At 47.7% G+C, this 25,701-nt stretch overlaps 1 protein-coding gene across 1 annotated transcript in view; it reads right to left on the minus strand.

The window, feature by feature from the left end:
- Nucleotides 1-11,109: 11,109 nt before the first annotated feature.
- The window catches only part of BTC (betacellulin), a 32,290-nt gene continuing 17,698 nt past the window's right edge, over nucleotides 11,110-25,701 (minus strand). The window contains exons 3-6 of the mRNA XM_026653324.1: nucleotides 22,549-22,666; nucleotides 15,530-15,676; nucleotides 14,010-14,117; nucleotides 11,110-12,418 (exon numbers count right to left, since the gene is read on the minus strand). Of these exons, the coding sequence (XP_026509109.1) occupies nucleotides 14,012-14,117; nucleotides 15,530-15,676; nucleotides 22,549-22,666 (371 nt within the window). The 3' untranslated portion in view covers nucleotides 11,110-12,418; nucleotides 14,010-14,011. The remainder of the gene's footprint in view (nucleotides 12,419-14,009; nucleotides 14,118-15,529; nucleotides 15,677-22,548; nucleotides 22,667-25,701) is intronic.

Genomic DNA, 25,701 nt, shown 5'->3' on the forward strand with positions numbered 1-25,701 from the left:
TCCTTCCACTGCATTCCCCCTGGCTTGGACTCAGAACTTCCTTTTGAACCAGCTTCCCAGCCAACCAACCCCTTCATCCTCCCCCGGAGAGTCTAATAACCTCAAACATCTGTCTGTGCTGGCTGGGAGAGAGAGGAGCTTTGCCCCAACCACTTTTCACAGTCCCAGGCACTTAGAGGAACAACGGTCGCTCGGACAGAAAGGCCCAGACCCTCAGATGGTATTTAGGTGCTTAACTCCCATTGAAATCAAAGTTAGGAGCCTATATGCCTTTGAGGATCTGAGCCTAACCATTCCCCAGGACTCTCTCCCAAAGACTGTTTCAATTATTTTTCCAGCCTTCATCTGTTTTCCCAGGACACGTGGAATAGGATAACTGGCCTCCAAAGCTTCCTCCTCTCACCTTAAAGGCATTACCTGTTACTATGTTCCGTTCTAGTCACCTGTTTTTCAAATGAAGGCAGGCTACTGGTGTGTATAATTTCTGTTCTCTTTATCCCATCCCAGATACATCCAATAAATTTTTTTTTTTGGACTGATGCTGCACATTGAGGAAAGGCATTGGTGGAGCTGCCCACAGAGATCCCCGGTCCCAGGTGGTTACAGTTAACTCAGAATCTAGCCTGGCGTAGGAGTAGCTCGCATAATCCCCTCCAACGTGCATTACTTTGCATTCACTACCTTGGTTAGGTCACTCTGAAATTGCGGAGTCTAACTAGGTCTCGAGACAATTAGTTAGGTTCATCATCTGCATATTTCATCACTGCAATCATCACCCCCCCTTCCAAATCATTAAATATATTAAACAAAACAAAACACAGTCCTAGCATCGACCCTCGTGGCAACCACACTTGAACTTGGGCTAGGATACAAATTGGCCCTTTATTGATTGATTGAAGCAGAAAAGCTAGTTTCTGATCCAGGACAATATTTTGGCCTCACACAGTAGGACTATTTAGGCTTGGTCTTCACTAACACAGCACGAGGTTATCTCATTGTAAAATCCTAAATGGGGACACAGCATGTGTCGTTTTTGCCACAAGGCAGCTTGGCAACGTCAGCACTAGAGAGTTAGTGACCCCACAGTAGAAGCCAACGTTTTTGCCGGTGAAGACATCGCTTTTTTTTCCCCAGTAGCCTTTTTTAAGGGACTCAGGCAGAGGCCCTTTGGAAATCCTAATTAATTACGGCATCTGGTTCTCCTTTAACCACTACTTTGACATCCGCAAAAAATTCTAAGAGGTGAACCCCAAAGAATGTCCAATTGAATCAACTGATTGTATAGACTACTACTGTACTATAAATGTGTATTGAGTAACATCGCTTATGAAAGCTGGTGCCACTCTGGTGATCAGTATCATGGGGAAATGCACGTATTAAACACTATGTGAGGAGTTATGGATGCTCACTGATATTAAGGCGTTGAAGTCTGTGCCCAAACAAAAGGAGAAGCAGGTTTTCTCCCAGACAAGAGGGAAGGTAGCTAGCTACCTGTCTTCAATCTAAATTAAGCACTATGGAATCATAAAACTGGAAGCCCTATATACAGAATGATCAGCAGGGGGATGGGAAATCAACAGGAAGGGAAGAACAGCAAGAGGTCAGCCTGCCTCTTGGAGAGAGAGACAATGAATTTGGGGGCATATAAAGACAAGCAAAAAGACATTTGGGGATCTGTCAGTGAGGGGACAAAGAGGGTACAGCACCCTTTGAGCCTAGCATCGTTGGGTCCTCTGGTCTGGAGGACAGGGGATGCTGAGAACTCAATGTAAGTAAGGAAACATGGAGGCAAAGCTTGTAACTTGTTAGAATTACATTTTAGTCACTAGAAAGTGTGTTTGGTTTGTAATCTTTCCTCTCTCTTTCACTCTTACTGGTGATCACTTCAACCTCTGGTCTTGATAGTAAACTTAGTCTTGTTTTATTACCAACCCACCTCAGTGCAGCATATGAAACTGAGTGGTGGGTCTTCAGCCCGGTTGGGGGGTGTGCTCTGTCGCTCTAGGGGCAGTGAACTTGAGAGCTTCTGTGAGGGCCCAGGGAGGGCCTGACCACTGCAGAGGAGGCAGTTTTGGGGAGACTTGGGACTGGAAGGGCTGCTGGTGTCACGCCGCAAGGAGTAAGCTGGCTGGTGGGAGCCAGCATCAGGCCATGGTGCTGGGAGCAGGCCTCTGAGCCAAAGCTGCCAATAATTCCATGCACTGGCTTCTTTAGACACTCTCTTACCGTGAGTCCGTACAGCACCTTGCACTCAATCTCAGTTGGGGTCTCCGGGTGCTACTATGATACTAATAGGGGACATTTGCAATGACATCTTAGTATATAAATTTGCCATTCCCAGCAGCTGTACCAGGGGCCTGCTGGACATCCCATTGCAGGAGGTGGCATTTTGCCCACCGAGCAATGAAGCCTGAGCATTCCAGAGCCTCTTATAATTTCCAGTGAATCACAAGCTGCATTTAGAAATATTAATAGCCTGATGCTGTCTCCACTTCCATCAACTAAGAATTTTAAGAGCCAAGCACCACAATGATATTTTCAACCTCCGTCCACTTCACTATCAACCTCAGCCTGAGAGGCATTAGTCCATTTCATTTAAGAAACAGGATCCATCTTTTTTCCCCCCTCCCAGGAAATGTTTTATAAAAAATGGCCTCATCATTCGATTATTGTCTGAACTACATGGGATGAGAGAGTCAGGTCTATATCCAGGCTAGTTTTTCATTTCTGCAATGTTATGTGGTCCATAAATTATATTTCTACTAAGCCATAGTTGTGTATAGCTCATAGGCTGTGAAGGGTCATGTATATGCAAAACATACTCCGATCTTCGTATGAAAAGCAAAAATACATAGAACTAAAGAGTATAATACTGTAGAACCTGCACTTACTGGACTGATTACACTTCTTTACCATGCCTCTCAAAAAGAGTGAAAGCTCAGGGAATGCACTCAAAAAAATCCCCGTGTTTGTTTAGGCCTTGTCTACACTTTGGATTTCCGGACAGCTTCCCACTTATATGTAGCATGAGCGGGAGTACTCATGGAGGCTGTTGCTGGTGTTTAGACCACTGCTATCTCCATCTGCTCTGAGCACGCTTGGACAGCACTGGTTAAAATGCTGGTTGCCAATCTACGCTACCCATAAGGGGACTGCTTGGTGAAATCTTAAGTGCTAGTGTGAACAGTGGTAGGCCCTCTGCTACGAAGTGTGAGTACTCTATTGCAGGCAGCAAGACCACTCATTTGCATGAAGGTCAACATTTGCTGGATTAGCAAAAACAACGAGGAGTCCTTGTGGCACCTTAGAGATGAACAAATTTAATTGGGCATAAGCTTTCGTGGGCTAAAACCCACTTCATCAGATGCATGGAGTGAAAAATGCAGTAAGCAGTATATATATCACAGCACATGAAAAGATGGAATTGCCTTACCACGTGGGGGGTCAGTGCTAACGAGGCCAATTCAATTAATGTGGAAGCAGCCTATTCTCAACAGTTGACAAGAAGGGGTGAATATCAAGAGAGGGGAAATTACTTTTGTAGTGCTAACGAGGCCAATGCAATCAAGGTGGACATCAGCCATTTCCAACAGTCGATAAGAAGGTGTGAGTATCAGCAGAGGGAAAATTACTTTTTGTAGTGACCCATCCACTCCCAGTCTTTATTCAGGCCTAATTTGCTGGATTGAAGCCTTCTTCAATCCAAAGTATTAAACCAGTGTCTTATCACGAATGAACCACCAGATGGCACTTCAGGAGGACATGACGCCATATCAGAACTCCAGGTGGGGAGGCTACAAAAACTACAGGAAGGTAGGGTTGAATAAGGAGGTTGATTCATGCCATATGATTAGACACAGCAATCCAAGACTTGCAGGAGGAGTGTTGTAGAAACAGTGTTCGTGATTTAAACAGTGACCACTGAATAATGAAACCGGAATCAAGTATTTGAGTCTCATTTTTCAAACAGGCACGATACAAAATATGTTAAAAATAGGTTTTATTACTGGCCCTGAGGCTAGATTCTGCCATCCTTACTCCTGCTGCACGACACCTTGCTACAGAATTAGTGCACAGCGTGAGGTGCCAATCTGGCCACTAGGTGGCAACTCTAACATCCTGCTTTGAGAAGAAACTTTGATGCTGCGAGTCTCTTTTAAAGGGAATGGCCCAGCTCCACTGCCCTTTTGGCAGCTGCAGGGGCCTGATGCAGATGGGTAGCTAGTGCCTCAAAGCGTGCGAACCTTCCTGCACCTGGCAGGAGGCTGACTTTCAGAACCCGGGTGCTCATCTCCTTCTGACAGTTTCAAGGTGGACTCCCAGAGCCATTCTCTCTTGCAAACTTAAGCCAGTAATTGCAAACTTAAGCCAGCAAACTTAAGCCACGAGACTGATCATTTGAAGGGACACCTTGGTTCTTGGGAACATTACAAGCCACTTTTAGTCCAAACTGCTGACCGGCCCTCTAACCAGACACCGTGTTCTAAATATTATTTAGAACAAATAAAGCCCTGGGGCCAGCATATTAAACCTACTGTTCTTCATACCTTCGTATAATGAACCATGAATTACACTCTGGGAACCACATAGAAGCAGAACCTTAATATAAAGGGTTAGCAAATTTGATCAGCATGTTACAGGCATGAATAGTGTCCATTATAGATTATAAGCCCAGTGATTGGTGTTCGGGTGGTTACAAGCAATTTCTTCACGTCTAACAACCTGCAGCAATGGATGCCCATTCAGGGTGGTCCAACCTTTCCAGTGCTAGGTTTGGGGCACCTCCCCAGGCCACATACAAAAATATAAATCCACGTTCTAGAATCAGATCTTGCTTTAGGATTTAGCCATTACAGCATTCATGGGGTGAAGAACTGAAAGAGAAGAGCTCACCACTCAGTGAGAATCCGGAGGAAAAGGTTCTCCTCCCAGTAGCACTCCAATGTCAATATTACTAAACTAGTCACAGTGGCGAGCTGGAGCCAGTGGCCAAAGGTGACCTGTCACGGTAATAGCACATCCAGGCATTTTTCAGATGGTACATTTGCCACACTCACTCCTGACTTAGGGAGGAGCCTCTGCAGCAGCCTCATTCATTGGTGTTGCCAACTGGCATAATCCTGGCGACATTTTCCTTTGGTAAGAAACAGATGGAAGCTGCCATTCTTATTTTCCATTCTTGCTCCGTTAACCGAGTGCCCAGTGCCTTATGCAGAGTGTAATTAACATGCCCCAGGTACAGAACTAGGGGCAACATTCTTTTTTATTATATGCATCACTCAGTCATAACTTGTAATTACAACTTCGTGACGGCCTGGTGCTGGAGATTAGACACTTAGATTATGGACAATGCATCAGATTCTCTATAACTACAGGTCTTAGACCTGAGATTTGCCCAACTGATACCTGAGGTACTGGTTACAAAGGCTCCTGCGTGCAGGGGTAGATTAAAATCTCTTATTTTTCGGTATCATGTTACTCTAAGTAGCCTCATTTAACCCAGTGGGCCCACTGGAGAAGTAAGGTAATAGTCAATAACACTCAAGTAACAGCGTCCAGTCCTGAGGGAGGATGTTGAGATTCTGGCAGGAAGTCACTGGCTAGAAGAAATTGTTCTCTGGCACCGCACTACTATGAAGAAGGGCTGTGGGAAGAGGCTGAGGAGACAGAGCTAAGAGGCCCACAGCACCTGAGGGCAACCTAGAAAACTGGGCCGGGCAAGGGCTGCAGACCTGCTTTGAATTCATGAGAGGGCATCACCGTTCCCCATCAGGGCAAAAAAAAGGTTTTCCTAAGAGCTAGCACACAGCAGTTCTCTCGATCCGCCACTGCAAAGGCGGAGCTAGAGTCAGCAGGGGTGGTTCAGAACCCAGCCCCAAAACTGGGAGAGGCTCCAACATTTGGATGTCAGGCCCACAGACAAGTTGTCATCACTGGAGTGACACAATATGGCCCTCACTTGTCAGGCTTTCCACCAAACCCTGAATTTACTTCAGGAAGCTTTCGACGGCTGTTAGAAAAGAGATTGAGGGTGTTTGAAGCAAAGGAAACACTAAGGGAAGTAAGAGGCATTACAGCAGACATTCTTCTGTCTGAAGAAATGACACATTGTTTATTGCAGACCGCTCAGAAGAATGGATTCAGCATGGGGCACAAAGTAAGTTCTTTTAAGGAGCCTGGAACTGCTTATCTAAGAACATATACACAGAATTTAACCATGGGAAACTCTAGCAGCATAAACTCAACAGCTCCTTCCTGAAGATTTTTTAAATGCATGGAGAAAAAAAAAAAATACACCCGGGCTTGTCTTGCATGGAGTCTGCTCAGATAGAATCTCTCTGTGCTGGAACAGGCTGCATAATGGAATCAGTTGTTGCAGTGTGAAACATGACAAAAATGACTATTTTAAAATATCCCACAGGGGAAACAAACAACAACTAAAGGTTACAAAGGGAAGCACCCCAGAGAATCAAGAAATGGCAAATTGCACGTTGCCTGCCCTTAGGGTGACCAGAGGGCAAGTGTGAAAAATCGGGAGGGGGGGGTAATAGGAGCCTATATAAGAAAAAGCCCCCAAAATCGTGACTGTCCCTATAAAACCGGGACATCTGGTCACCCTACCTGCCCTGTGCATGTATGTATTACCACAAAGTATCTCTCACAGCACAACAGTTTTCCCTATAACCTTACCTTATGTGTAGCATTTTGTACTTCTGTGCATGATCGATCAGGAATGCCACACATTTCTGTGAAAGTACTTTGCACAATAACCCAAATTGAGATACAGCTATCCTCAATAATAGGGGATAAACTCACCAGGAACACGGACACTACCACTTCCATCCCTGCTACTGCCAGTGATTGAGAAACAGTGGAAGATTTCCCCCAAATGAATAGCACAAACGGTGCAAGTCTTGTGGGTTTCTTCTTCTTAGGTCCTCCAAATTTGGGCCTTGATCACACCAATATAAAACCCCTACCTGTACATACCAGGTCAGCAATGGCTAGTGAACCATGCTGCAGCTGCAAGTGGAGATAAGCCAAGCCATGTGCAGCACCAATTCAGTCACTTGCAGTGCCTATTGCAATTAGTAACATACCACTCCCACAGCTGTTCCAGTTAACTAATTGCCTTACAGAGAGTTGCCCCATTTCCCTACCTTAATAAGAGACACCTGCTTAAACAGATCTTTGCTTGAGTTCCTCTTAGTCCTAACCATGTACCACAGGATGCCAGCCTATGCATAGTCCTGTATTGCTGCTCTGAAATGGAACGTAATCAGTGGGTCATTCAGTGCGTTTCAGGTACATTTTGCAGCCATGAATCAGTTAAACCACCAGGACTGGCTGATTTCCCTCCTGTTGAGTTAAATTCAATAAAGCTTTTACTTAAGCAATCTAGCTAAGAGCATATGTAAGATGGTACATAAATCTGCATTTAGTGCAGATTGTATTGTGTGCATTCTTTGAACTTGCCAGCACCGATATGATGAAGACAGTATTGCGATGACACCTCTTCCACTGCCAAATGAATTTTGGGGGGGGGGAGGTGAGGAGAATCCGGGACAGAAGGAAAATGGCTTTACCTGACAGTACCTTTAAAAACCAACTCGGGTTTATAATGAGGCAGCTGCTTGCGTACACCATCCTTTGCCCAAAAATGATCCTGTTAGATGTAGCTATTGAATTTAACAGAAAGCCAAAGCCAAAGCCTGCTTTAGAAGTGGGTGTTCAGGACGGACTTCTTACATTCATCTAGTTGAGATTAACCACAGCTGCTTTCTGGAATCTTCCGAGTAGGGGCCCGCTCCTTCCATACAGCTGATTGTGGCTCACCAGAGGAGGCAGTCACACTGATTTCAGACCCTGGATTGAACAGGCAGGGTTCCTGGCTCCATATGCGAACAACACTTATTAGGCGTTATGCGATTGTGCTACAGACAGGGGTATTCAAAGAGTTCCACAGCACGACATATATTTGGAAAGTATTTTAAACATGAGATTTCTGCCTTTCGTGTTTTTCCTAAGACAGGTAAGTTTAAACACGAGCAGACAGTCCGTCACTCTTCAAAGCCCCTTCACTAACTGGCACACTCAGTTCATTTATAAGGAACTGCTTGTAAGGGCCCTGCTTGTCCGCTACAAGCACGAATCACATAGCTCCAGCTTTTGCAGAAGGTGCTGAACAGAAAAACGAATATTCAAAGAATTGGGGGGAGGGATGCAGGTTCATTCCCCCCCCCCAACACACACACACACACACACACACACACACACTTTAATACAAATCTTGCATAAGAACAGGATACCAAAATGCTATTTAAATTAGCATAGACGATTACGTACATCTTTGGTCTTCTACAGTGACTACATGACACTGATATTTAAAGCAGACTGCACACAGAGATAAACAATCTGAACTGCCCAATTGCTGATGGACTTCAGTATAATTTACCTGTTAAGATAAACTGTAATACTGCACTTGCAGCTTTACTTTCCTAATATAGAGATTTGAAGACGCCATCGCACACAGAAGATGAACTTGTTCAGTTTCCACAGTTCTACCCTTTAAGGCAAGAATGCACTGAATAAAGTATGTACCGCTTTGGGGTAAGTTATAACACACTATATTTGCCTAACAGTACGTCCAAACAGCATGTTAACAGCTGGTAACGCTTTCAGCGCTAGCACCAGGAAAGGTTTCACCGTAGCAATGGCAGCGTTCTCCTTTCAAAACAGGATTTGGTGCAATTGCGCAGTAGACGCTTGACAGAGTGAAGGAGAGATTCCCAACTAGAAGAGATGCCTTGGGAGAATTCTAAAACTCAGCCACAGAACATACAGAACACTTCGCAAAATGCTAGTTAAGATCCACCAGGCAGCAAAATACTAACAAGAGAAGGGTATTGCCTGTGATCCTTCAGAGCAGAGTTTAGTCAGTAAAGACTTCTGGTTTTCTCGGAGTAGGGAGCACAGAGCTCTATTAAACGCTATTGCTCACCAGTCTATTTCCATTACCCTCTAGAGCAGATCTATCAAGGCGCACTCTGTCTGCGCACACGTATCGCTGGCTCACAGAATAATGAAAATAAAGGCAAACTTTAAAACACATGTTGCACTAGTATCACCACCTCCTAGGCACGGCTGCTGAAAGTTAAAGCCCATCTATGCTTTGGGCTCAGGGTCATGAGGAATATCCCAACAGCGCCGAGATCATCTACTGAACATGGATCAAAGGACAACAATGCAAAGCTCCTGTTCAGCAAAGGACTTAAGCCTGTGTTTAAAGCTGTATTAACAGATACACAGTTACTCCAGAAATAAAAAGTTACTTTAGACAATGTACAGTGTAAAGTTTTCCCTTGGCTTTAATAATACCTTTTATACAGCATTTTTCATCCATAGATCTTAAAACACTTTTCAAGGGAATTAAGCATTGTTCTTCCCATTTTACTGATGGGGGGACTGAGGCACGGGGCAGGGAAGCGATTTGCTGGAGCTCACTCACCAGGCCAGTGACAGAGCTGGGAACAGAAGCCTTGTCTCTGGATTCCCAGGCCAGGGTTCTAGCCACTAGGCCATGCTGCCTCTCTCGATGAAAAAGGAGTCTGTTTTTACTACTCTGTTGCCTACTGCATGCAAAAGGCAGCTCCTGTTTTTGTGGACTGATACCTGGTGTCCGTGAGAGCTTTGCCCTACTATGTACTGTAGCTCCTGTGTGAGCGCAGTGACCCTCACCGGCCGCTAGCAAACTCTCAAAGCAGCACTGGAAGCTTTAAGAGTGGCAGCAGCACCCACACCGCAGCCATCAATTGTTCCCCTCAGAGGAGAGGGTCCCCACAGTTGCTCTGGACGTGGTCACTGCTCGGTTCCTTGGGGCACCTATTTTTAAGCATTTTGAAACCAAAACCTCTCTGTGGGACGGAAGCCATCCTGTATGGCACTCTGCCCTGGTGACGGCGTCTTGACATAGGTTAATGCCACTATTCCCTAACAGACTCTGCTTTCAGTGCATACGTACCCTCGAGCGACAGCAGGGAAATCCCGCTCCGGAAGATGAGTCACCACACAGCGCCCGTAAGCCCAATGAGCTCCGTCCGACCTGCGAGAGCTCCTCCACAGAACGTCTTTTCAAAGCGATGGCACCAATTCATCCCCAGGGTAACGGGCTTCACCGGGACGGTGCCAGGGAGAAGCAACCCTGTGTGTTTACACAGAGGCTGGTCTCTAATGCGCTGTGAACGTAGCTGCGGCAGACAGCTCTACGACTGCATCCGCTCACCCATGCTTCAAAACACATTTTCTTTGCCGGAGAGTTTACAGCGCTGCAACGGCCCACTAGCCAATAGCCGAATTCTCTTCCGTCGATGAGCCACTTTCATAGGTGCCCCAATCGACTGCATTCTTTTGGCTATTTTCTAGGCAATATTCCTGTGTGTTACTCAATAGGCAGACAACCACTGAGGGGTCAAAAGTGCAAGTGTCCCGTTCATATCAATGAGATCTTGCCAAGTTAAAATAAATTGCAGGTGGATTTGATCCCGGCCACCTATTGTTAAGCTTGGAAGGATGAGATTTTTTGCCGGTAACGGTGGGTAAACATGGATTACCTTGTACACGTGGGCAGCGGGTGAACGCGACCTTGGGGGAGGCTAGCCACCGGCCCCTCCCCCTCTGCCCCATCCCTTCTGCTCCCCCGCCGGAGCACACCACACACACCCCCACGTGCCCCCGGCCCAAGCGTGGTTCCAGTGCTGGGCGGGCAGGCAGGCAGCCCCACAGGAGTGCCTCCAGCCCCAGCGTCGTCCCAAAGTCAGGAGGACGGGTTTCGCGGCATGTCGTGGCCTTGTGCACCACGACCCCCAGCCGGCCTGCCCAGCCTCTCGGCCACAGAAGGGAACAGCAGGCAGGAGGGAGCCTGGTGGAGTGTGGGCGGGGCCATGCCAGGCTGTTTGGGGAGGCACAGCCTTCCCCTGCCGACAATACCCACCGCCCATGATTGTACACACTCAAACGGTCGAAAAAAATATATCCATTGATGATCATCTAAATGTACAGATAGGCAAGAAAGAAAAACACTGCTTGAGAACTTGGAGTTTAATGCAAGGATATTTACTTTGTATATTTTGGCATGTGATGTTGACACTGTGTATTTTAATGGTGATAAAACTAGCTTTTTGAATCTCAATGTCTATTGATTAAATATTGATTGTCTGGCCCCTCCTATCGTCTGGCCTTCCCATAATTTCAAAAAAAAGAAAAATAGGAAAAAATCTTTAAAATAAACATTTATTACCTGTCAAAATCATAAAAATAAAAGTCTAACACTGTCGTGCCTACCTATAGTTAAGGGTGCCTCCGACTTTCCATTATATGATAGTCTTACGAAGTTACAAGCAACTGAAAACAAACTGTTTGGTCTGAGACTTTCCATGCTGGGCGTTTCTATTTTGGAAAGTTTCAGCTAAAATGGATCAGCTGTTTCTGATGACAAGATTAGGAAAAATTTTGTTTTGCCCAAGTTAAAAAAATTCTTACAGCTGTTAAATTGACATGCTCTAGTGCCTCCGTGCTTCGGGGCGGGGACTACAGTTTTACAGCTGGGGATCCAAGGCAGAGAGATTAAGGTCATTATCAAGTGTCCACTAATTTTGGGTGCCCAGTTTGAGAGGCCTACCACCTGATCTTCCAGAGAACTTATTATACAGCATTGGAGATGTTGAAAGCACATCTGCAACTCTGGTCCCAGGTATCTCAAACAGGGCACCCAGAAAACGAGGAACACAATTCATGGCCAACTGAACATTTTGGTGTAAGTGACTTGCCCAGCATCACATAGGAACTCTGTGGCAAAGGAAGGGCTAGAATCCAATTCTCCGGGGCAGCATCTGCCTTAACCAGGAGCCCCTTCCTTCTCTCCCTGTAATTCCTGCCTCATCCACTACACACCTTTCAACTGCAACAAGGGAGACAGGGGCCCGACAGACAACAGCCCCCTTCACTACATAACCGTGTTTCTCTCCTAGTGCACAGTCCATCCTGCGCACTGAATGAGGCAGGGTCCTGTGAAAGCAATGGCATGTGATCAAACAGTAACATGGGCTGGGAACCCCTGACACAAACTATTTATTACATATGCCAGAACCATAACTCATTAATTTGCTACTAAAAACCTATCGGTTATCCTGATAAACGTTAGCTACACTTGCTCAAACGTATGAAAGCTCAGAGATTTAGGAGAAGACTTTCAATGGCGCTTGTGCCCTTTGTTTTCACAAGACATAGCTACAAATAAACAATGTAAAAACACCTGTTATTCATCTGCCTTTATTATCCGGGCAATAGCCCTTCTGTGTCCCTCTCCAATAGAGCAAGACGTTGTGCTGTTTGGAACCTGCCTGCAGGTGCCTTCAGTAACCTGTAGAGGTGAAAAGAGAGAGAGAGATGTATTAACAGCAGCATGAAGACCTGGCTTGTTAGAATTGTGTTACTTCTGAGTTAAAAAACATCCAAAAGTTTCTATGTGGGCGGGGGCAGGTCAACCTGCGTAGGGCCAAAACATGTGAAATGGGCTGGTGTGAGGGGAGGAATGTGTGAATAGCATCTGGATTCTACACAGACTTTGGGAGAACCACCCCCCTATCGCAATGCGACTCTGCCACAGGGAAGCCCGTAAGAAGGTAAAACAGGCACTCAGAACTCAGTGCAAGAGCACTTAGGCTTTAAAGGAGGGGGAAGATGTGTCTTTTGTGTAGGATTTTTCAAATCCCTCAGTGCTGGCCGAACTCTGCTTCCATTGGAGTTGGCAATAACGCTTCCACAGGAGCGGAGTTAGGCCAATGTTGAGTGCTTGGGGAGAGGAGGAGTTCAGGCCTGCCCAGAAGGGGAAGGAGGCCAGGGATGAAGCCAGGGAACCTTGGGAGCCAGGGGGAAGCCCACACAGAGCCTGGCTCACACTAGTGAAGGACCCCCCTGGCCACGAGTCACTGGGCCCTGCTCCCACTAGCGGCACGTCTGTAGGAACCGAGCGGCTTTTGGCTCATCTCGCTCGAGTAACAGACTGAACACACACACTCTTCAGACCAGGAACGGTCTCTAATTAGGGTGCCCAGTACAACGGGGACCTCGCTAACCCAGACAATTATTATTATAAACCCTCACCTCCGAGGGGGGCTGCAATTAGAGGAATTTCTGCCAGCACTAAGTGCCACAGGGATTTTCAGTGGACACCTTCCTGACCCCCAACCCTGGCGCTTCCCCAAGTACGCAGTGCCCCTCCACAGAGCCTGGGCCATCGCTCCCCTTCGTTCCCTATGTCAGGGGGCTTTTACACTCCTCTCTGAGTCAGAGAGAGAGAGAGAGTGTGAGTGAGTGTGTGTGTGTGTGTGTCTGTGTCGCAGCCAGGGAAGCCATGCTGGAACCTGCTAACGACAAGCGTGTTTGAAGCTTGGCTCTGCTCTAATGAATGGGGTGCCAATGGTACCTCCTGTGGTTCTTCTTGGTGCCGTGGGGGGAGCGTCTCTAGTCAGTCGTATTTCCTCACTCTACTGCCAGCACATGTCCCTCCTTTCACTCCCCTCTGCCCTGGCACAGCTGCAGGAGAGCACAGGGGATCCAGCCCTACTCACCCCTCTGCAGACCTTTCATTGGGTTCCAACCCCACCCTCCTTCCTGTCCATCCCCAGCCCCCGAATGGAGCTGCAGAGGGGAACCCGAGGGATGACTCTGGCCTGCAGAAGCCCCATGTGGGACAGGGCAGGAGCTGCAAAGAACACCGCTTGGTTTTCACAGCCCAGCTTGGGTTGGCAGGGCTGGCTCTTCAAAAGGATCTAGTTTTTAATTTTAGACTGAGCAACTCTGGTACGGCGTCACCGGGAGGCAAACAGAGAGATGCCCCTAGGGCCGTTTTTACAGAGTCACTCCTAACCCAGCTGCTGCATGTGGAGTTTAAACCGGACATCGACAGGGCTTCGTTTTCTGCATCCCCCCCAACCCCCAGCCTAACTCACCTTCATGCAATGTCCGTCTCTAGGACATCCTCCTGTTTGGTAGGCAACTCTTTCTCTAGCGTTTCCATTTCTTCTTCCTTTCTCCTCCTGCGGCGCTTCCGACAGTGACTTGCAAAGCAAAGTCAGCGATTAACCCAAGCTAGCTTGGTTAGTAGCAGAAATTCACTGCCTCTTTCAAATCAGACGTACTTTCCCCCCCCACCACTTAAAGATAATATTTTAAGACCCATAGAGCACTTCTCAGAGCCCTGTATAAACCATGATCAACCCTCCCAGCACACCTAGGAGATCATTAACTCGTCTCCACAATTTACAGATGAACAAACTTGAGGTCAGCTCTCCTCCAACCCCTATTAAAAATCCATGCAGACTCCCACTGACTTCAGTGGAGGTTGAAAAGGGCCCTGGGGCTCCAACTCAGCAAAGCACTGAAGCCTCAGGCCTTCCTAGAAACGGCTGTAATTAAATCGGTACAAAAACGGTGCCTAGACCAGCCCTTCCAGCGGTCAAGTGAATTGTCCACAGCGGGAGTCCAGGGAAGAGCTAGACTGGAGTTCTAACCCATGTACTCAGACCCACTACCTCCACCTTCAATTCATCGGTCACTCTTGGGAGGCATTCGTGGGCCCCATTTCTCATTGCCACTTGCTTGTCTACCAAATCAATGGGTAACTTCTGTCCTGTTCAGTGCTTGTTCCAGGGATTAGCAGGCCCGGTATAGGGGCTACTCCTTTTGCAGCAGGCATTTGCATCAGTCAGAGGTTCTTGGTGAAGAGGGAGTCCACCATCCTCAAAACTAAATGTGTGAGATCTTTGGGGCAAGAACAGTCCTATTGTTTGCCTGCACGGCGCCCAGCAGAATGAGGCCCTGGACCATGACTGGGGCTCGTAGACACTACCACACTACCAATGGCTGCCCTGCAGAAAAACCCAATGCTGGCAGGAACCCAACAATCGTTTTCATCTCTCAGGTTGGGTCTTGCATCCCTTGAAATCAATGGCAAAGCTCCTAGCCACTGCAGTGCAGTGCTGCAGGATTGGGTCTTGAAAGGGGACAGGGCCAGCATCAGCCGGCTTGGGCTTGAGGTGTGGGGGCTAAAAAGAACAGCGCAAACGTCCAGGCTTGGGCTGGAGCCCGGACTCTGAGATCTGCCCCGCCCGCTGGATTTCAGAGCCCAGGCTCTAGCCCAAACGCCTACCCTGCTATTTTTAGCCTCACAGCCCAAGCCCCAGGAGGCCGGATCAGCTGGACTCTGTGCCACGGGTCTTTTATTGCTGTGCTGATGTACCCTGGGGTTATTAGGAGCAATGAGAAATCAATTGTATTGCAAAGCCACGATGAGAACCATCGTGAGCGCCTCCCTTGACGCATTCCTCAAAAGGCTACTAGTAATGCCTGAGGTTTCCTTTCCAGGCCAACCCCCCCCTGTTGTAGAAGCGGTGGAGGAGTTAGACAGACCTCGCTAGTGTTCATAGGCACTTGCACAACACAGAGATGCAAAACACACAAGCATACTTACTGACTGCACGTGCAGATGCATATTATCAGGCCGATCAGCGCCACCATGGCAACGATCAAGCAAATCACTGCAATCTGGCCTTGATCTCCTCTCAGGTAGAAGATGTCCACTCGCTCACATCTTGCGCCCGTGTAGCCTTTCTCGCAGCTGCAAGAGGGAGGGAAAGCGGGACAACATAAAGACTTGGCACTCCGACGAGAACACCCAACGGTCACAGGAACGGGAATCAAAGGCCAGGTCCTTCGAACGTGCACACGGACACAATCGTCGAGAGCTGCATCGTAACTCCGCCAGCTGCCCTGTGCAAGGGGCAGCACATAGTCATGCTGCCCCAGGAACAGAGCCCAGCATGAAGTGTGGCTCCCGCACCGTCCCTCCCCCTCGCTCTGGGGAATGACTACGTTACTTCACTTCCTTTCTTACGGCAACCAGGGTTCCACCACCTGGCTCACAGGCGGTGGGGATCAGGCGGAGCAGGGGCCATGCACCTGGAGTCACAGTCTCAGCAGGGAGCAAGAGAGGGGTCCTGCCTCCCTGAGGCAGGGCTGTGACAATCCAGCCCTATATGAGCAAGGCTTTGCAGGATCGGGCCCCAAGTTACTATCCATTGCATCAAAACCCGGGGCCCAGAGGACCCTTTGGGTGAACCCTGCCACCAGGCTGCTGCAGCTCTTGTCAGGGATGGGTTAAAGCCAAGCATAACCTTTTTCAGCTTCACGCTTGCTCATATATGCCTGGTGGAGCAGGTACCACCCAAAGTGTTAATACGCCACCCCTGAGCGCAGGGTGCCCCTTGGACCCTGGAACTCATCAGGGAGGGACACGGGCCGGTGATCAGAGACGGATGGTTTGGTTTTTCCTGCAGGGTCTTGGGCTTTGGCTCTCCAAGGAGTGTCCCACTAAGAACACTTGCTGCCAGCGTCACTCACAGCAGGCAGGGAGAGCGCAAACCTGCCTGGAGACCACTCACGCGCCAACACAAATCGATACCAACCAGAGACGACCTCCTATTACAGCAGCAGGGCACCCAGTTTATTCTGGGAAAGAGACTGACTAGTAAAGGCTCATTATCTTGGGCAGATTTCACTGTATTTTCAAATTTCTCAAGGTTAACTGCAGCATTCGCAAGGGTGCGGAGTTACCCTCGGCTTGGAACGTGGGGAGTCACTTTCCACCGGTGTGAAACGGCACAGCTGCCAAAAATCACCCTGGGCCTTGAAAATCTTTTTGCTGCAGAAATGGAACCTCATCAGCTGACTTGTGAGCCAGCCACTACAAGCCAAGTCCCAGTCCCCCCGATGAAGTGCTCTCCAAGAGTGGACTGAATGTAAACACCTCCCCAGCTGTCTGGTGAAACCGATTCCATGCCTTCTGTTCAGAAGGGCAAATGAAATCCACAGTACGTAAGGTACAGACGTGAAGAGAGCACACACAGGGAGAGGGACTCAGGGCAAAAATCTTCATCCTGAATCTCTCTCCTTTCCTCCCTTAGGGTATGTCTACACTACGGGATTAATCCGAATTTAGATAATTCGAATTTGGGAAACAGGTTGTATAAATTCGATTGTGCGCGGCCACACTAAGCACATTAATTCGGTTTTTAACCACATTAATTCGGTGGTGTGCGTCCACACTACCCCATTAATTTAACCACATTAATTCGGTGGTGTGCGGCCACACTAACCCTAATTCGAATTAACAAAATCGATTTTGGCGCTACTCCACTCGTCGAGGTGGAGTACAGAAATCGATTTTAAGTGCCCTTTAATTCGAATTAACTGGCTCTGTAGTGTGGACGGGTGAAGGGTTAATTCGGATTAACGCTGCTAAATCCGAATTAAAGTCGTAGTGTAGACCAGGCCTTAGGCATTGTGGGGTCAATCCACTGTAACATCCCTCCATCACCAGCAGTGCCCCCCACACACTCCTGCCCACAGGAAGGCGAGCATCAGTGGGAGATTGATCTGAAAGGGCCTGTCTACACTGGGGGGATTGCACTAGACTAGCGGCAGCACTGGGTATAAGTGGCCTGCATACCGCCCGGGGTTGAACCAGTGCCACAGCAAATGGTCTAGCTACATTGGGGCAATACAAAAACCATCCCTGCTCACACTGGGTCTTCCTCCCACCTCTGCCCCCCTTTCCTACTGAAAACCCCACGCAGCGTGAGCATGCGAGAAATGCTGCACCTTTCGGCCTGCTGCCGGAGATTTGCATTTCCCATCAGGAATCGCAATACAGCACACTAAGTCACCTCCGCCTTTCCCAGGGAGCCGCATCTTATCACCGAGTTACCTAGATGTGTTCAAACAGGGTTAGCTGATCCTAGCAGTATAAACACCAGTGGCCCATCTACACTCGCTCTCCCACGGTTCGTACTGGTGCAAGTGCTAGAGCAACAGCGTGAAAAGTCAGATGCACACACACGGCAGGCGCGTCTGGCTGTATCGTCCCTGGGGAGGGACTAGATTTTGGCACCCGGCACAGGGCAGAGCAAACGGCGAACACTGAACAAATGCACAGTCACCATCAGAGGAACGTTAGTGTGGATTACGGTAATTAGCATTATCTAACGCTCACTATTCCCCCAAACCACAAGCACCGAGGCACCGACATGAAGCGTGCAGCCGTCATTCTAACAGCCATTCCAGTGCAAAGCCCAGCCAGTTCGCCAAAGCTCAGCAGGCGAGGGGCTGTGCGAATGTTTGAGGCCAAAAGCTGAGACTCATACATATCCTGGCCCTACATTCATGAACGGAGGGTAAAAGGTTGTTCAAACCTTGCAGCCCACCTTCGCCATGTACCTGTGCAGCTGCCTTCTTGGAACACTTGGGGGGAGGGCTTGCAAGGGGGAAGAACAGTGACCTTTGTTCCTACCCCCAAAATCTTCATGGGGCAGCCGCTGACTTCCTGCCACCAGGTGTGCGAGGCCATGTCTACACTACCACTGCCGCAGTAATCGCATCGCTTGCGCGCGTACTTTTGCTCCTTGTGTCGGCAGTGTGCGTCCTCACCAGAGCCGCGTGCCTCGATTGTCCTGTCAGCGTGGTACGACTCCTGAACGCCATTAACAGTCGACAGAAACAATGCAGTGTCTACACAGACACTGCGGTGACCTACCTACATTGACCTTGACTCCACGCTGCTCGTGGAGGTGGAGTTAAGTCAGCGTAGTGGGGCAGTTACATCGGCGGGAGCGAAACTGAAGCATAGACACTTCCATAGTTAGGTGGACGTAAGCTGCCTTGCGTCGACCTAGCACTGCAGTGCAGACCAGGCCTCAGTGTGCACACATAAGAGTGAGGGCAAGCAGGATCTCTAGCCCCCACTTCAGCCAGGTTCTTATGCCCTCACTTTAAGCACAAGTTGCTCCACTAAATCAGTGGAATTAGTCACGTCCTTAAGGCTAACCATGTGTTCTCTTAATATATGGAGATATATCTATCTCGTAGAACTGGAAGGGACCTTGAAGGTCATTGAGTCCAGTCCCCTGCCTTCACTAGCAGGGCCAAGAACTGTCCCTGACAGTTGTGGTGGGTTCCCCCCCGATCCCTAAATGGCCCCCTCAAGGATTGAACTCACAACCCTGGGTTTAGCACGCCAATGCTCAAACCACTGAGCTATCCCTCCCTCTTGCTGAGGAAGTCCTGAATAGGAGCGGCTTGGTTTGGACAGTGGAAAGCCTTTCCCCTACTTTCCAAAATCACCAGGGCAAATGCACAGCGATCAGCTTCCACAGACTAGGCCTTGGGAGACCTCGGGTTCAGGTCCCTGCGCCACACAGACTCCTGCGGGCCACGAAGAGACGGGCACTAAAGAACGTGAAGCGCTCATACCACGGCAATGGGGCCAGATAAGTACCTAGACATCCGTTTTGGAAGCTACTTTTCTTTCTGTGTAAGATGTAAGCTGAGATTATAGAGTCAGTCACAAGCTTCTCCCGGATATCATTACTGCTCCTTACGGCACTCTCAGTGCAATGGGACTGTCTGTTGAAAGACTTTAACCCAGCAAGGAAGAGTCGTCATGTGCAGGAGACCTAACGAGTAAAACTGGAGCGTTATGGGCCACGTTTTCCCAGCAGGCAGTGGATATAAAATGAGGACACATTTTGAAGAGTGCAATGCCCAATATTTCCACCTCTCTCCCGTCCAATTCTTAAAATGCAAAAAAACTAAACAAAAAAAAAAAACCACCAACAGATTTTAAGATATTTAAAAAAAAAACAAAAACACGAGGATTTTCACTCCATGCACCTGAAGAAGTGGGTTTTTTACCCATGAAAGTTTTTGCCCTAATAAATCTGTTAGTCTTTAAGGTGCCACCAGACTCCTCGTTGTAAGATATTTTTGTTCATCTTCATCATGGACAATTCACTCCAGGTAATTACAGCAAATGGAGAAATATATTGCACTGTGTGATAACACTGAATGAAGGCCAAAACTGTGGTTAGAAAAACACACAAGATACCGGTGTCACATCACGCCCATATTCCTCATAGAAATATTGTTAGGATATGAATATGGCATAACTAAGCTATGTTTTATGCAAGATAGGTCCTGTGAGGTATCATTGGAATGGTTATGATCTATGGAATGTGTTTCCCCAGTTTGTATACATTTCTACATCTGAAGTTAGGAATATTGGCTATGTAACAATTACAAGTGTGTGTGTATTTGGGGGAACGCCCACCAGACAGTCGGCAATCAGCCTGGATGAGCCATTAAGAAGAAGAACAAGACTTTGAAGATACCAATCTCCCACCATCCTGAGATGTTGCTTTGGCACTGCAGGGTCATGTGATGATGTCACCTTGGGCACTGCTGGTATTTTTCCACTGGAAACAAAGGATTCCCGCCTTTTGTACATTCTATTTAAGGCTGGGAAGTAAGTCAACCCTGGCTCTTCTCCACTGCTTCCCCACCCAGGAAGGAAGATTGCTAAAAACCCCTGGAGAAAGGCAAGGGCTGAGTCCAGGCTGAGACCGGGGTCTAACCTGTAAAGAGACATAACTGGAACTCTGAGCTGCAAAAACCCGGCAACCCGCCTAAAACAACATGTAGGGTGAGAAATGACTATTTGTAACCTGTTTCTTTGGTGTATTAAGCTTAGTTTGTATGTTGTGTTTTATTTGCTCAGTAATCTCCTTCGTTCTGTTTGCTATCCCTTCTAATCACTTAACATTTACCTTTTGTAGATAATAAACGTATTTTTTGTTTATTTCAAAACCCAGTTTGTTCAATTCATATGGGGGGGGGGGGGAGGGAGCAAAAAGCTGTGCCTATCTCCTTCCACATTCAGGGAGGGGGCAATTTTTAGGAGCTTGCGCTGTGCAGATCTTTCCATACTGTGCAAGATAATATTATTTTGGGTTTACACCCCAGAGGGTGTGTGCACTGGAGTGCTGCCCATTCCCCTAGCTGAGTCCTCCCATGGAGAGCTGATCGCAGACCTTGGGTATGGCTACACTTGCAGCTGTACAGCGCTGTGAGTTAAACCCGCCTTCGTACAGCTGAGTAGGGAAAGCGCTGCAGTCTGTCCACAACGACAGCTGCCAGCGCACTGGCGTGGCCACATTTGCAGCGGCATTGGGAGCGGTGCATTATGGGCAGCTATCCCAGCATTCATGTGGCTGCAACGTGCTTTTCAAAAGGGGTGGGGTGGAGTGTGACAGGGAGCGTGGGGGGAGAGAGAGTGGTTTTTGGGGTGCTGAGCACGCTGCCTTGCAATTCCGACCCCCCTGCCCTCCCTGCTTCTCATTCACTCACTCAAAGCAAACAGCCAAATGTTTGCTTTTTCTCTCTGCTACAGAGCTTTGAAACGGCACTTCCGTGTTCCTGGAGCCGATCACAACAATGAGAAGAGTGGCCACTTGATAAGGGGATTATCACAGCGCAGCAAGTTAACTCCTCGTTCACATTGACACCCGGGAGTTGTAGTCACTACGTATTCCTCTCGGGGAGGTGGAGTACCTGCAGCGCTGTAGCCACGGAGATACAGCGCTGTACGTGCCTTGCCAGTGTGGACGGGGAGTGAGGTACAGCGCTGTGGGCGGCTTTATTGCACTGTAACTCGCAAGTGTAGCCAAGGCCTCTGTGTGATTCTACAGTTGGGCACGTCCCTATTTGTGTGTGGGCTGAAAGAAAAGGGGCTTGACAGCAACACAGAACGAGGGAAGCCCAGGCTGATGCGACAGGCGGGCTCAGTGGGACCCCAGCACATCAGGTGGCACCCCAAAAAGGGTGGGGTCCAACCCGTCACAACCTGGACACATCTTTGACCACTCCAATTCAGAGCAAGCTGATCCAGTGTCCCTTCCCGGCAAAGAAGAGAAGGGCAGCTTTGCTGGAAAGCAGCAGGCTGACAATATTTTAATGGAATTTAACAGCAGCTTAGCTAGAATTGCAGGGGAAAGATCAAACCCTTCGGGCTGCTACAGCATGCAATCTTAGCCCTTCTCCAAGCTGCTTCAGGAAACAGATCGTGCTGCTGTTGAAGACAGAGAGAGCTTTGCCATTAACTGCAATATGAGCAAGATCAGGCCCTTTATGAATATTTTTGATCTCTAGTTAAAAATTTGTTTACCCCAGACTTGTACTCAAAATACCTAGGAAGACAACTAGCCAAGCTTTCTATTTACATTTTCCATGAGAAGAAAGGTTTCACAAAAGGCTCCTTCCCACTATCATCACCTGTGTGCCTCTGTGTTACTGGAAAACCTAAATACTATTTGACACAGAAGGTTTTGCTTGCGTACTTTCAGCCGGCCTGGGAAAGGTTCCAAACTTGAACCAGATTCAAGACTTCCATGCTCTCACGTTTCAGTAGGAGCATCTGCGTCACTCTTTCAAAAAGCTCCTGACACTTTGGAACAGCCCCCCAGTGCCGAGAAAGCAAGTGGGGGTTACGTGGATCAAGTTAGTTAGGAGTCGGTGTGCGATAGCTAAATGTTTCCACTGTTTCAAGCCCCGGTTAGTGCAATTTTATGTCCTTCCCCGTGGTTTGGAAGTTTTACTTACACGCAAGCTGGCGTCTCTTCTGCCATGACATACCGACATCGCCCTTTGACACAGTAATGCTTGTATTCCTCGGGGCACTTAGAAAAGTGCCCTCTCCGCCTCAACTGTGGGTTATTATCTGCAAAAAACAAGAGCGAGTTTTCAAAAGGACACAAAACCAGGTTTAAGCTACGGACGATCAACTTCACTGCCAAGCTCCTCACAAAACATTTCCATTCTGTATGTTATGTAGGTGGATAAAATGCTGGCCCGAACCCCAAAGGGAAAATTCCAGAGAAGCTATAAGGTGTCAGTTGAAGGAGTTAATTCAAAATAAGCACACGGCCAACCCCCTCATCGGATAAGCGTCTAAACCACTGCAAGAAAATTCAAAGCAAAGATCGGCGAGCTAGAAGACTTGGCAACTGAAGAGGGATTTGATCCAGCAGACATTATAGGAACATGGTCAGATGGCAAGAGTCAATGGGATACAATACCTGGCGATGGGACAGATTAGGTCAGAGGTGGGGGAGTAGCAATGTAGCTAAAGGAGTCTACAGAATCTACAGGGGGAAATTCTGGTTGCATGGGATCATGCAGTAGAACGTTTATGGATGCAAATCCCAAGTTATAGGAATACACATATGCTAATAGATCTCCAGATCAGGAGAGAATGTTATAATGGGTGACTTCAACTTCTCAAAGAAACTGTTCCAATGTCATACCAGGGCAAAGCTTCCTGAAGCTATTTCTCAACACTGGTAACAACAGCTAGTTCTCGAGCGTGCAAAAGAAGAGGCTATTATCTACGGAGCCCTAAGTAACACAGGACTTGGTTCAATAAGTAACTCTAGTTGAGTCGTTAGGCTACAGTGACAGCCACATAACTAAGTTCCAGATCTTTCAGGGGGGAATCCTGCGAACTAAGTAGCTCAGTGACACTAAACGGTGGAAAATGATTCAAAGAGCCAGTCAGAAACCCCAAAGTCAAAAGGGAAGAAGGAAATTAAAATCTTAGGATAGAGGCTACTAACATGGCCACGATAAACATCACAGCAGATATTCACAGCCCTAAAGAAACACATCCAGCTACGGCAGAAAAAATAGAAGCTAAAATGATGATGGCTAAGAGAGAATCTGAAGATCACTTCTGGGACACAGCTACGTCTCTACATGGCTGAAAACAGTGTCTCCTGTTGTAAAATTGGGCCAAACAACTGCTGGCCTTTCCTGGTCTATCCCCATGCTACTTACCATCTCATTTACTATCAAAATGTTGACTCCCACCCCTGCTCTCCAAGGATGCCAGTCTCCACTGCCCACTTGTTCAAACAAATCCCTCAGTGCATTCACCCAAGCTGCCCCTTATGCTTGGGAGGTGCTCCTAACAAACATCTGCAGAGCCACCTCATTGTCCTTCCTTCCAACGCTCCTTTGCTGCGATCGCTACAAAAAACTTGGCAATAGCTAGGCAGCTGACGTGCCGAAACCACGGCCAAGGACACCAAACACTACTGACTGACCGTTTCCGTAACCACTTGTCTATTGTCTTCTGGAAGGGATCAAATTTTTGTTCTGGGTTTTTGCAGCACCTAAGCCAGTGGGGCTCCGATCCACAACTAGGGTTCCCAGGCACTACAGTAATGCAAATAACTACTACTGTGCCAGAGGTAGACCTCCGAAGCGTGGAAGCTTCAAAAGGCTAGTATAGTGGGAGGTGCACTACAGGCACAGAGAATACCCAGAGACTTGTGCAGCGATAAATGTTACATGTATTTGTGTGAGCGAGGGATTGTATTCTAGCTCCCTGGGAGAAGGTTACTGTTTCCTCCAGGAACTAAAAATCAGCAGGGGGCAATTACTACAAGTTTTCAGACAGGTAACCAGCTCCACTGAAGTACTGCCCCTAGGCAGAACTGCATAGACTGGGTTCAAGAAAAGAATGGGCTGTTGGTATAAAGGAGCAGTGTGAACTGACTCAGGGACCCCCGTTTGATCCTCAAATTGACGTCGGGCTAACAGAGAGAGCAAAACCCTGTTAGAAGGGTTGGAAGGACTGGAACTTGCCAGCCTCTCCAAGTGGAAGATGGGTGACACGTGGTAAGCTTAGCATGTGTGTCAACTGTTTACTGTTGTGTGACGTTTTCTCTAGTTGTTTTTGTCCTAAGTAAACAGACTGTGCTCTGTAAATGCTGGCAGGTTGCTGGTAACGCTGTCACACACAGGGGAGAGAGCAGAATTGCATGTGCTGGACTGAGGTCAGGCCTGTTGGGTGAAAAGCACAGTGAATGGCAGGGAGATGCAACCCTAAAACCACCATCTGGAGGGAGAGGGATGTGGATCCCGGACACGCTAGTAAAGCAGGTGCCAACTCTTGCCAAGCCTGTAGGTGTCAGCTGAGCACTGACAAATTCATAGCTGGAAACCAGTCCAGCTCACCTATATGTTAATATCGTTCAAGGCAGGTGTTAGACTTGTAAGGATGTGTTTATACTCTAGAAAATGCTTGTAAGTTGCTGCATTAATCTTACTTGTAACATCTATATTCCATGCTACAAAGTACAATATACGTGTATTATAATTGTAAAAATGCCAGCCCTGAACTTGTGACTACAGACGGGAAGAGTAGCTTCCCCTGCCCATCCAGGAGGACTATTAAAATTAAGTGGGCCATTGTAGGACAAAAGCTTTTTTGATTGCCCCATCTATCCATGGAGAAGAACATGCAGAAGGACTCGTCCCATTGGTTGGAATGTAGGAAGAGGGAAATAAAGACAGTAGACATGAAGATTGTTCATCTCTTTGCTGTTTGAACTCTTACAACGGCTGGAGTTATGCAACAAAAAGCAGAGATCCCCAGGGTCAACCTGGGTTAGCCCTGAAAAAGACATTCAATGTCACCTTTTGGAACCAGAGACTGAACTCATTTGTGCATATAGGATACCTGTATTAACCTATAAATAACTCATTTCTTTTTCCTAGTTAATAAATGATTCATTAGTTTCCTATAGGATTGGCTACCAATGTTGTCTTCGGTGTGAGATTTAAGGTACAAACTGACCTGGCATAAGTGACTGGTCTCTTGGAACTGGGAGAAACCTGACTATTTTCTGATTTTTGGGGTAAGTGACCATTTATCACAAAGTCCAGCTTTTGCCTGGGTGACAAGATAGA

Source organism: Terrapene carolina, unplaced genomic scaffold, assembly GCF_002925995.2.
Source record: "Terrapene carolina triunguis isolate 2854851 unplaced genomic scaffold, T_m_triunguis-2.0 Scaffold136, whole genome shotgun sequence".
Classification (NCBI taxonomy): domain Eukaryota; kingdom Metazoa; phylum Chordata; order Testudines; family Emydidae; genus Terrapene; species Terrapene triunguis.